The sequence below is a fragment of the Asterias amurensis genome, chromosome 13 (genome assembly GCF_032118995.1).
Source record: "Asterias amurensis chromosome 13, ASM3211899v1".
NCBI lineage: Eukaryota > Metazoa > Echinodermata > Asteroidea > Forcipulatida > Asteriidae > Asterias > Asterias amurensis.
This window is the reverse complement of record NC_092660.1, coordinates 1,648,347-1,660,743: the sequence shown is the minus strand read 5'-3', so window position 1 is coordinate 1,660,743 and position 12,397 is coordinate 1,648,347. Positions and strand designations below refer to the sequence as shown.

At 38.5% G+C, this 12,397-nt stretch overlaps 1 protein-coding gene across 1 annotated transcript; it reads left to right on the top strand.

The window, feature by feature from the left end:
• LOC139946001 (scavenger receptor cysteine-rich domain-containing protein DMBT1-like) lies at positions 1-10,836 on the top strand. The gene is made up of 9 exons (XM_071943581.1): positions 1-220; positions 2,731-2,775; positions 4,880-5,239; positions 5,865-6,200; positions 6,742-7,086; positions 7,656-7,994; positions 8,379-8,744; positions 9,546-9,638; positions 10,023-10,836. Exons 1-9 carry the CDS (start codon positions 127-129, stop codon positions 10,172-10,174), a joined length of 2,130 nt encoding a protein of 709 aa, XP_071799682.1. The 5' UTR covers positions 1-126; the 3' UTR covers positions 10,175-10,836.
• Positions 10,837-12,397: the final 1,561 nt, after the last annotated feature.

Genomic DNA, 12,397 nt, shown 5'->3' with positions numbered 1-12,397 from the left:
CACAGTGCACATCAGCAAAGCAGCTATAGTTTTATACAATTATTACTCAACGAGCGCACGTACGTACGTCAACTCATCCAGGTTTCCATATTGCAAACATCGCTGATATCTGAAACCTTCTTCGCGATGGAAAGGAATCATGGAGGCATATTTCGTTTCTACTTCGCAGGAGGGATTATCGTTCTGCATCTTTTCTCTTGTGGACTTTCTCAAGATACAGGTAATAATACAGAAGAGTGTTTTTATTAAGCGCAAAATTACAATGAAGTCTCAAAGCATGTTCCAGTTTTGACGTCTTGTGACAAATGACAAACGTACCGATCTTTGTAACACTATTGTCAAAGATCAGTTGAAAGGTACTCGACACATTTGGCAACTGTCAAATACCAGTTTTCTTATAAGTGTATCCAGACATAATGCATTAAATAGCAAATCTGAGAAAATGTTGACTCAATTGTCATCGAGGTTACAAGAGAACAATGCAAGAAAAGACACCCTTGTTGTAAAGTTGTGTGCTTTCAGATGCCTTAAAAAAGGATTAATGCCGGAAGTCGTTCAATATTTGAGTGACTGAGAAATTACCTCTTTCTCAAAAACTACGTAAAAGCGAGCCGTTTCTCACAATGTACTGTCATTATTTGAGTAGTTACCAATAGTTTCGAGTGCCTTTAAATTGAAAATGCCTTGTTGATGGAACAATATACCTTTAATGTTAAACAGACGGAGCTGTTCAAGAACTAAATTGAGACTAACTAGTGAGGTGCAACAAGAACGAAAGCTTCCAAGGCCTGTATTAAGTGATACCGATGTCCTTGCCTTTGCTAAGACAAATACAATGCTTTTATATTGTTAAAGGCACTGGACACTAATGGTAATTACTAAATAATTGTTAACTACTTGGTAACAAGCAATGGAGAGCTGTTGATAGTATAAACATTGTGAGAAACGGCTCCGTCTGAAGTAACGTAGTTTTTTTGGAAAAGAAGTAATTTCCCACTAAAGTATAGATTTCGAGACCTCACGCGTGAGTCTCGAAATCAAGCATGAAAGCACACAACTTCGTTGTATCAAGGGTGTTTTTTTATTACATTGTTATCTCGCAACTTCGAAAACCAAATTCAAATTTTCACAGGTTTGTCGATTTTGATCTTGAGATACACCAAGTGAGAAGATTGGTCATTGACAATTACCAAACGTGTCCAGTGTCTTATGTAAAGACTGCATTAAAAAAAGTCAACAGTGCTTGGGTGCTGCTTTGAGAGTCTTGTTTGCATTGTTGCCGTGATTAAACGGGTTGCATTTTAGGCACTGGACACTATTGGCAATTGATCAAAATAATTGTCAGCTTAAAAACTTACTTGGTAACGAGCAATGGAGAGCTGTTGATAGTATAAAATATTGTGAAAAACGGCTCCCTCTATTGTAACGTAGTTTGAGAAAGAGGTAAATTCTCAATCAAATATTAAAAGACTTTAGGCATGAAGCCTTTTATCATGCACCTAAAAACTCATAAATTCATGCAATGTTTTTTTTCTTTATTTAATAAGGCCTATTCTATTGCAACTGCGATGACCAATATTGAGTCCAACTTTTCACAGATTAGTTTGATGCACATGTTGGGATACACCTAGTGAGAATACTGGTCTTTGACAATTACCTAATGTGTCCGGTGCCCTTTGTGACTGGTTATAAAGTTACTAAATTCAGTTATACCTGCATGCAATGGAGTGTATTCGTTCAGCTCCAAATATTTTCTATCAAGAGTACATCAGAAGAAAACGGTTTGTGTTTAAGCTTTAAAGAACAGTCTTTACAAAAATACTGGATCTGTGATGCTAGGCAGCTGTGCTTTATTGATCTAGAAGCACTATGCAGCAAACTCAGTATCCAGTAATGTTATTTTTGAGACGCGTCTGGTTAATGAAGTGAACAAAATGAACCAATGGAAAGTCCCCTTATACAATGGTGGCGGCTACATGTCGGGCTTGTTGTTTGTGTTTCTTCCACTGCCTTGAAACATTTTTGCAAAGACATTTCTCTGATTTTAACAAGTCTCGGAAGGACTGTGTCTAACTGGTGACCTAGTTTTCTGTACCACAACAAATCCGGGAAATTTTGTTCGATATACAATATGTCAGTAATATATGGTGGATATTATACAGGTTTTATTGCACAGGCTTGCTGCATTCCATGTTGTAGTATTTCAACATAAGCATGTGTGTAATCAATCAACGTTCCACATAAGTCTGGGCAACATTTTTTTCTGATTGAAGAAAATAAAGAAAAAAAAGAAGAATATTTAGTCGTTACACGCCGCTGAATGTACAATGTCTCTGTCAGACCCAATTAAAGCAAAATTGTATTTAAAAGCACTGGACACCACTGGTTAAAGTCAAAGACCAGTCTTCTCACTTGGTGTATCTCAACATTTGCATAAAATAACAAACCTGTGGAAATTTGAACTATTGGTCGTTGCGAGAGAGTAAGGAAAGAAAAAAACACCCTTGCTGCATAGGTTGTGTGCTTTCAGATGCTTGATTTCGAGATATAAGCTGAGGTCTCGAATTTAATTCAATTACTTTAGTGAGAAATTATTAAACTATGTCTGTTAAAAAAACTGAGCTCCATCAAGGATCAATATTTGTAGAATTTAGTGCATCTTGTTTAGTTTACATTGACGATCATGCATGATTTCCTCTGATCCGAATTCTCTATTGTGTTTCTTTGCAGGGTTATCGCCCACATCGTCAGCGGCTGGTGTATCGCTACTTCCAGGTATGTATTTTTATTCGGTGGAGTCTAGAGTTTCAGTCAAGTTACTCATAAAATTTAACAACTTAATAACAAAACTGTACAAAACATATGGTTATAATGTACATACATTTATGTTTAATGCTGGTATTTGTTTGCAATTTAGTAACTTTTCTAGAGTGTATTTTATTTAATTTGAAAGAGGTAAGCGTTTCGAAGAGCAAGATAGTTACTTTTTCTGTCATGTTAACTTTAAAGCAGTGGACACTATTGGTAATTACTCAAAATAATTGGCATAAAGCTTTACTTGGTATATAACGAGTAATGGGGAGCTGTTGATAGATATAAAACATTGTGAGAAATGGCTCCCTCTGAAGTAACGTAGTTTTCGAGAAAGAAGTAATTTCCCACGAATTTGATTTCGAGACCTCAGATTTAGAACTTAATGTCTCGAAATTAAGCATCTGAAAGCACACAACTTCGCGTGACAAGGGTGTTTTTCTTTCCTTTATCTCGCAACTTCGACGAACAATTGAGCTCAAATTTTCACAGGTTTGTTATTTTATGCATATGTTGAGATACACCAAGAGAGAAGACTGGTCTTTGACAATTACCAACAGTGTCCAGTGTCTTTAAGGCAGTTAAACTGATGTTTTTTTCTCTCTTTGCACTTGGCTGTAACTTTGCTCTGTCTGCGTTTATTATCTTCTGGAAAACAGTATAATACTGTGGTAATACTGGTTTTTGACAAGTACCAAGCAAAGGTGTCCGTCTTTAAACGGGCAACGGACTGCACCGTCACGACGTGATGGGCGTGTCAGTCAGAGTACCGTTTTTTACATTCACACCACCGTTCAAGAAATATAGATATATTAAAAATATTTTAATGTGAATTTCGCATCAATTTACATGAACTGACTTCTTTACATGCCCAGCTATTATACAGGAATATTTGAGCCCCTGTTCTTTGTTTAATTAACTAGGCCCATAGTTTTAAGTAGTAAAACTTTTAAAGGTTTATCTAGTTTTCTCTTTAATTAAGAAAAACGTTAGTGGCATAAGTATAAGCCCACAATGTATGATGGCGTTAGGTCTGGGTAGGCCTATTGTTGAAAACCGTGCATTATGCCATAAGCCTGTTTGATTTGCTGATGACACGATCCTCCTTGCATGGGGGATGAATTGAATGAATTAGCTGTGGGGGTAAACATAGACTTGTTGATTTTAGAAGACTGGTTTAGAGCTAATAGGTTAAGTGCACCCAGATATAAGTCATTTTATATACGGTACTCATCCAGGCAAAAGGAATGGTATTTACTTAATATATAGGCGTATCGTTATTCTTATTGCAAAATTGTTCTCTAGAACTAAATATTATAAGGTCTTGAAACTTGGTTTTCTCATTTAAATAATAAGACTGAAACTGGGACCTTTTACTGTGCATCTGAAAGCACTACACATTGTGACGGGTATTTCTTTCTTTCACTCTCTCTTACAACTTTCATGTCAGCCAAAATGTTGACAGGTTTGTTATTTTATGCATGTGTTGGGATACGCTGAGAATACTGGTCTCTGGCAATTACCAAAGGTGTCTTTAATTATGTCTGCAGTGCAATATGTTTATATCCTATTTCGTAATCTTAAGAAAGTAACTTTTTTGAACAAAGTGAAACTGACTTGTCCAGTGTCTTGACACTATTGGTAATTGTCAAAGACTAGCCTTCACAGTTGGTGTATCTCAACATAAGCATAAAATAACAAACCTGTGAAAGTTTGAGCTCAATCGGTCATCGAACTTGCGAGATAATAATGAAAGAAAAAACACCCTTTTGTCATAGGAAGTTGTGTGCGTTTAGATGGTTGATTTCGAGACCTCAAGTTCTAAATCTGAGGTCTCGAAATCAAATTCGTGGAAAATTACTTCTTTCTCCAAAACTATGGCACTTCAAAGGGAGCCGTTTCTCACAATGTTTCATACCATCAACGTCTCCCCATTACTTGTCACCAAGAAAGGTTTTATGCTAATAATTATTTTGAGTAATTACCAATAGTGGCGTTGAGTTTCATAGCCTTTGAAATTAATCAAAGGTATATTCAATTATGAACAGACGTCATTACTCTTTTACAGATGGCAGCGTGCGTCTCGTAGACGGGTACCAAGCTAATGAGGGTCGTGTAGAGGTTTACTACCAAGGAGTCTGGGGAACCGTCTGCGATGAATTCTGGACTCTGAGCGCAGCAATTGTGCTTTGCAACCAACTCGGCTACAGCGGTGCCGTCGAAGCGAAACCAGGCGCATACTACGGGCAGGGTTCAGGGCCAATGCGACTCGATGGTCTCAACTGTGGTGGATATGAGAATAGTATAGCAGCTTGCAGTCATGACGGGTGGTCGATACCACTAACCACATGCGATCATTCACACGATGCTGGTGCCGTGTGTAGAGTGGAAGGTGATCCAATATCACTGTCCCCAGCACCCACAACAGGTATTATGACGGGAAGATATTAAATTGGTTTTGGTTGAAGTTTTCTTATATTTTTCAGAAAGAGGTTAATTTATGAGAGCAAAATTAATTAATTTGTGGCATGAAAGATAACAGTCACTTTTTGAGAGTGTGCAGAGATTTATTTATTTATTTATTTCAAAATATTTTAAACAGGGGACAAATATCAGCACAACGGCTGTTTTACAAAAAGGTCCGAAGAGTTGAGCTGTGTGCTCAACTTCTGCGAAATATTCGCAGCGAAGTGACGTCAATATTCGTATCGAATTTGCATTCCTAGGAAGTCTGAACCGGGCTGGTTATAGAGATGACATGATTGCAAGAGAACAAAATGATATTTTTTGACAACGAAATGATTTCGGGGGAACTTAAATTGTTGAACTTAAATTTTGAGTACATCTCCCTTTAAGAGTTCCTAATGACAGGGCGTTACTAGGTCATGTGCATTGAATGAGGCGTTGTAATTGTGCAAATAACAGCCAATCGAGAGGCAGTTTACCTTTTTTTCTTGGCTGATGGAGAGACATACAATTGATATGATTTCTAATTTGAGAACAAGTTTAACATTTTGTAGACGCATAACATGTATTTTTCTTTTTGTATTCAGATGGTGCAGTGCGCCTGACTGGCGGCACTAGGACGAACATTGGTCGTGTCGAAATCTACTACCTCGGTCAATGGGGAACAATCTGCCAAAAAGGACTCGACAACGCAACAGCTGACGTCATCTGCAGGCAACTCGGTTACATATCAGCTGCTGATTCCCCTGCACCTCCTGAGTTTGAATTCGGACGCTCATCTAGCCCAATACACCTGGATGACGTCAAATGCGTCGGCACCGAGTCCAAATTGGCGCTTTGCAGTCATGGACCATGGGGTGACAATGACTGCGACCACTCTGATGACCTCACTCTAAACTGCAAAACCTACTCCACACCAGAAGGTAAATGTTTCCATGCAAATGCTAACATTTATTTTGAGTAATTTATACCAAATGTGTCCAGTGCCTTTAAAGGAACACATTGTCGATCGGTCGAGTTGGTCTTTGAAAAGCGTTTGTAACCGTTTTTTATAAAATGCATATGGGTAGAAAGATGTTGTAAAAGTAGAATACAATGATCCACACAAACATGCCTCGAAATTGCGTGGTTTTCCTTTTACCTCGTTGACTAACACGTCGGCCATTTATGGGGGTCAAAATTTTGACTCCCATAAATGGCCGACCGTGTTAGTTCGCACAGTAGAAGGAAAACCAAGCAATTTCGAGGCAAACTTGTGTGGATCATTGTATTCTACTTTTAAAACATCTTTCCAACCATATGCATTATATACAAAACGGTTACAAACGCTTTTGTTTTGACCAACTCGTCCTATCCAAGGCAACGTGTTCCTTTAAACCTCTATAAAAAATCCCAATACAATACGTTTATCCGTTGATAAGTCACTACTTCTGTGTGGGTAACTTATGCCATTTTTTTTCCCAGATGGTTCACTTCGATTGGTGGACGGGCGAGGATCTCAGAGTGGCCAAGTACAGATTTCTTATCAAGGCGTCTGGGGTACGGTTTGCGATGATGATTGGAACATCGTAGATGCTTCTGTTGTATGCAGACAGCTCGGCTACAAAAGAGTCCGGACGTCACTACCGTCATCTTATTTCGGCGATTACACAATTCCTGTGTTTTTAGGCAGTATCGAATGTATAGGTTCAGAACAACGATTAGAAGATTGTCAACATCAATGGCGGAGTGGCACTTGCGACCATTCGGATGATGTAGGGGTCATTTGTGGCACACCTTATAACCCTAAACCCACTACGTATAAAGACGGTATGTACTTTTCGTAATAATTCAAAAGATGCCTCAGGTGGATTTCATTAAGTATTAAGATTAGTCTTATCTCGAGTTAGGACGTGTATACAGGCCTATTCGTCCTAACTCAGGATTAGCCTTAAGTTATTAAAAACTCCTTTTGTCCTAACTTAGGACCATGGTTTATGATGACTTTTTGAAGTTTGAAAATGTTGCTTGCAGGTGACAAGGTCTTTTCCATTGCCGCTCCCCGATTATGAAATAATCTAGCCACCCAAACCAGAAACTGTAAAAGTGTCTCAGCTTTCAAGACCCACCTATTTCTCTAGTCTGTACTGGTAGACAGCGTCGTTGCACTGTGTTGTTCCTTTTTTTCCGGAGGCAACGGAGGCCATGGTCTCTGTTGCCCTGGTCTTGGCCTTGTTGCCCCTTCGAAAGTTTCAAATAGACTTTAAGATTTTCCATCGGAAGTGCCTTTTTCGAAATTAAAACGGCCTTGCCCTCTCAAAGACCTGACTGCCTTGTGGGTATCCTTTGGCAATTTCTCGCTTTACACAAGTTATTATTATATTAACAATCACAAACAGATGGCAGAGTTCGTCTAGATGGGGGTGAGTACCCACATCACGGCCGTGTAGAAGTCAAATATCACGGCAGGTGGGGAACTGTATGTGACCAAGGATGGACTTCGGAGGCGGCCGCTGTAGTGTGTCGACAGCTAGGATTCATATCTGCAGAGAGTGCCTTACCACGGTCATTCTATGGTGACACTACGAAGACTGTGCTCCTTGATGACGTATCGTGTGACGGCACTGAACCGGAACTAGTGATGTGTAGTCATGGCAGCTGGGTCGATAAGAGCTACAACCAATCAGGATATGCAAGCGTAGTTTGTACTGCACCAACACCAGAGGGCGCTATACCAGGTGAGTCGACGAACATAGACCTTTAAACACATGGATGACGTTGGTATTATGACATACAGTAAGCTTTCGGATTGGAACAAAACTGGTTCCTGAGACACTGACCAATCTTGTCTTCTTTGTTCGTATTGTTTAAGATGGCCTTTTCAAAATACAAAATAAAACTTAAAACAAAACCAAAAAATAAAAACGAGCAAACAAACATACAAACAAACAAACTCTAACACCCAAACACCCCATGGTAAACAAACAGAAATGCTATAAACGACATCCGGAATGTTTATTACTTAATATCTAAAATGACTGCCGCTATGGCACAAACTCGGTTTCTAAGACGTTGACCAATCTCTTCATTCTCATTTTTACTTCTTCTTCGTATTACTAAAGATGGCTCTGTCAGACTGGCAGATGGTGATTCGGCTCTTAAAGGACGACTGGAATTGTATTATCAAGGAGTATGGGGAACAGTTTGTGGTGACAATTGGAATGCCCTTAACAGTGACGTAGCGTGTAAACAGCTAGGATACGAGTCGTCTGACCCAACAGTCCCTCACTACCGAGTCGTAACTGACGAAACACTCGGTGCCATCGTGCTAGATGAGGTTGTATGTACTGGCGGGGAGGACAGACTTGTGGATTGCGCGCATGATGGTTGGGGTATCACTGACTGCACACATCAGAGAGATGTTGGAATCAAGTGCAGTAATGAAACATCAAGCCCGGACACCATGGATGACTCGCATGAAGAAGAAGGTAAGCCATGAAATACTTTTAAAATGACAATACTATCTGAACATGCAAGGCACTCACTGTCACTACTTGTAATTATTGAAAATATTAGCTTTAGGGCACTGGCTTAAAAGACCAGCCTTCTCATTTCGTGTTGGCGTATCTCAACATTATGCATAAAACAAAAACCTGTGCAAATTTGTCGTCTGGTTTCAGATGCTTGATTTCGAGACTTCAGTTAAGGTCTCGAAACCAATTCATTTTAGTGTGAAATTACTTCGTTCTCAAAAACTACGTCACTTCAGAGGAAGTCCGTTTTTATGCTAACAATTATTTTGAGTAGTTACCAATAGTGTCCAGTGCCTTTAAAAACTTACTTGGTATTAACGAGCAATGGAGAGCTGTTAACTATATTATTAAACATTGCAAGAAACGGTTCCCTCTGATGTAACATAGTTTTTGAGAAGGGGTAATTACTTGCTCAAACAAATTATTTAAAATTGAGAGAGACTTCAGAGATGAAGCCTTTTTTTCGGCATCTCTAAGCATGCCAATTTGTGCGAAAAAGGGGTGTTTTTCTTGTATTATTCTTTTGCAACTTCGATAACCAATTGAGCCCGAAGTTTCACAGGCTTGTTGTTTTTTTGCATAATTATGTTGAGATACACAAAGTGAGAATACAGGTCGTTGAAAATTACCAAAGGTGTCCAGTGCCCTTAAATGACATTACTACCTGAATATTAAAACATGTTGAAGTAGGTACTTAGAAATTCACTACCAATTTTGATATTTGTTTTCACAACCATAAAAAAAATATATTTCCAGGTGGTGATGAAGGCGGTGATGAAGGCAGCAATGAAGCCATCGAAGAAAATGCAACAAAGCCCAATAAGCCATTCTCCAAAGGAGATGATATTGGTAAAGTATACATTCTTAATTAGACCTATTGGTTGACACAACTGCACTATTTGAACATAATAATCTGCCATTATAATTGTTTTTGTTGATAGCGCACGGTGTTTTTTGCATTAAAAAATATGTTTAAAGACGGGTTCATACTTCATGCGAATGCTAAGGGAATTTTAAAGTCACACACGGTGCTGCTGTCGCAGAGAATGTTTCGCAGGAATGTAGCACAAGTCAATTTGTTGGTTCTTAACTTTAACATGCAGGGCTAAAATTGAAACCAGTTCGATATACTGATTTGTCTCACTGGAGTAAATTAAGGAAATAAATAAATAAATAGCAAAGTCAACATAATATGCACAGATAATTCATGTTTATTTTTATTGTTACTTTCAGATATGTCAACTGGTTTGTGGATTTTGATAGTACTGATCATTATGCTCCTGATAATGCTCATCGCATTTATCACAATACTCGTCTACCAGAAATACGGCCGTCATACCAAAGCAACATATCATACTGCCTTACCTATGGAAGATAAAGTGTGATTCACAGAGCTGAGTCAATTTGTACTTTTGATAAAACTTAACTAGAATCACCCGATTCAGACAGGCGCTCCAGAGTCACACTAAACCAAACTCTGTGAATAAAATACATGAAAAGTTCGACATCAAAAGATCGACTGTTGCAGTCGTTTGGAATGACTCTGGAGCACTTTGGTTTCAGACGTAGAACTTTGTCTTGAGCCAAGCCAATGTAAATGGTATAAAAGTAAGGAGCGACTAGACGCGCTAGAAATAGAAAGATCGACTGTTGCAGTCGTTCGGAACGACTCTTGAGCGCCTTGGTTTCAGACGTCGATCTTGTGATGAACCGAGCCATTACTATGTTAGTTTAGGAGCGACTGGATGCGATAGAAGTCGAAAGGTCGACTGTTGCAGTCATTCGGAATGACTCTGGAGCACCTTGGTTTCAGACATCAATTTTGCCATGATTCGAGCCAATGTAAAACCTTAGGCCTTATGTAAAGTTGGCCTGTCTGAAACAAAAATTTATTTGGGTCGACCGGAGTAATCTTGGTTCGGAGCAACTCTGGCGCGCCCGTCTGAAAGCGACATTAGAGATAATCATTAAAGGAACACGTTGCCTTGGATCGGACGAGTTGGTCAAAACAAAAGCGTTTGTAACCGTTTTTTATATAATGCATATGGTTGGAAAGACGTTTTAAAAGTAGAATACAATGATCCACACAAGTTTGCCTCGAAATTGCATGGTTTTCCTTCTACTGTGCGAACCAACACGGTCGGCCATTTATGGGAGTCAAAATTTTGACCCCCATAAATGGCCGACGTGTTAGTCGACGAGGTAAAAGGAAAACCACGCAATTTTGAGGTATGTTTGTGTGGATCATTGTATTCTACTTTTACAACATCTTTCTACCCATATGCATTTTATGAAAAACGGTTACAAACGCTTTTCAAAAACCAACTCGACCGATCCAAGGCAACGTGTTCCTTTAATATGGAGCTGCATACTAGCTAAAAAACGTTATGCTCTTCGTGCTTTTCTTAATGCAAATACAAACTCAAAATGTGTTGTACACTAAGGCCCTATGGTTTGTAGACAAAGAAAGTACATTTTTTGTTATAGCACTTTTGGCCAAAATATGTATATTTTGCTTTGTTGAAATAATTGGCATATAATCGTGAGTTTATTTGAGACAATACTCGTTTTCTTGTATTTGTTCGTGGTGGGAAATAATTTAGAAAATTTATTAGCAGTAATTCAATGAAAGGATATGAAATGCTTTAGCCATTTTTCAGATAGGTTGTAGCGACTCTGAAATATAATTATTTTGACCATTTCCAGGGGCGTTGGTGATCGTACAATCTGTTTAGATAGATACATAGCCTAAGACTTTAATGGCACCAAGTGGACATTATTGGTAATTACTCAAACTAATTGTTATAGCATAAACACTTAAAGGCAGTGGACACTATTGGTAATTACTCAAAATAATTATCAGCATAAAACCTCACTTGGTAACGAGTAATTGGGATCGGGAGAGGTTGATATTTTAAAACATTGTAAGAAACGGCTCCCTCTGAAGTGAAGTAGTTTTCGAGACAGAAGTAATTTTCCACGAATTTGATTTCGAGACCTCAAGTTTAGAATTTGAGGTCTCGAAATCAAGCATCTGAAAGCACACTGCAACTTCGTGTGACAAGGGTGTTTTTTCTTTCATTAATATCTCGCAACTTTGACGACCAATTGAGCTCAACTTCTCACAGATTTGTTATTTCATGCATATGATGAGATACAGCAAGTGAGAAGGCTGATCGTTGACAATTACCAATAGTGTCCACTGTCTTTAATTGGATGAGCAATTGAGAGCTGTTGATACATAAACCGTTTATATGTACATTTTTTATTTCTTTTTGCAATAATGTGATAAACTTGATTAGAAAAGTTAAATGGGCCTATTGTGTTCATTGTTTAATTGGTAGGATATTATCAACGGTTCTTTTAATTAGTTTTCAAAATGTTGTCTTTTTTTATACCTGCTTTAAGTTATGCTGCATAAGTGTCTCGTCGAAAGAAGACAGGTAAACTTAATAAAATTAATGTTTGTTGTGTCAACAAAACAATTGTTTGTTGGTTATGTAGAGTTTATGTAAACATTCTTCTGAATTGGTGCAATCACAATAATCAAAGTAAAGACCGTTTGTGCTCCGCGAGTCACGAAAACGGGTTTGGAATACCCCCCCCCC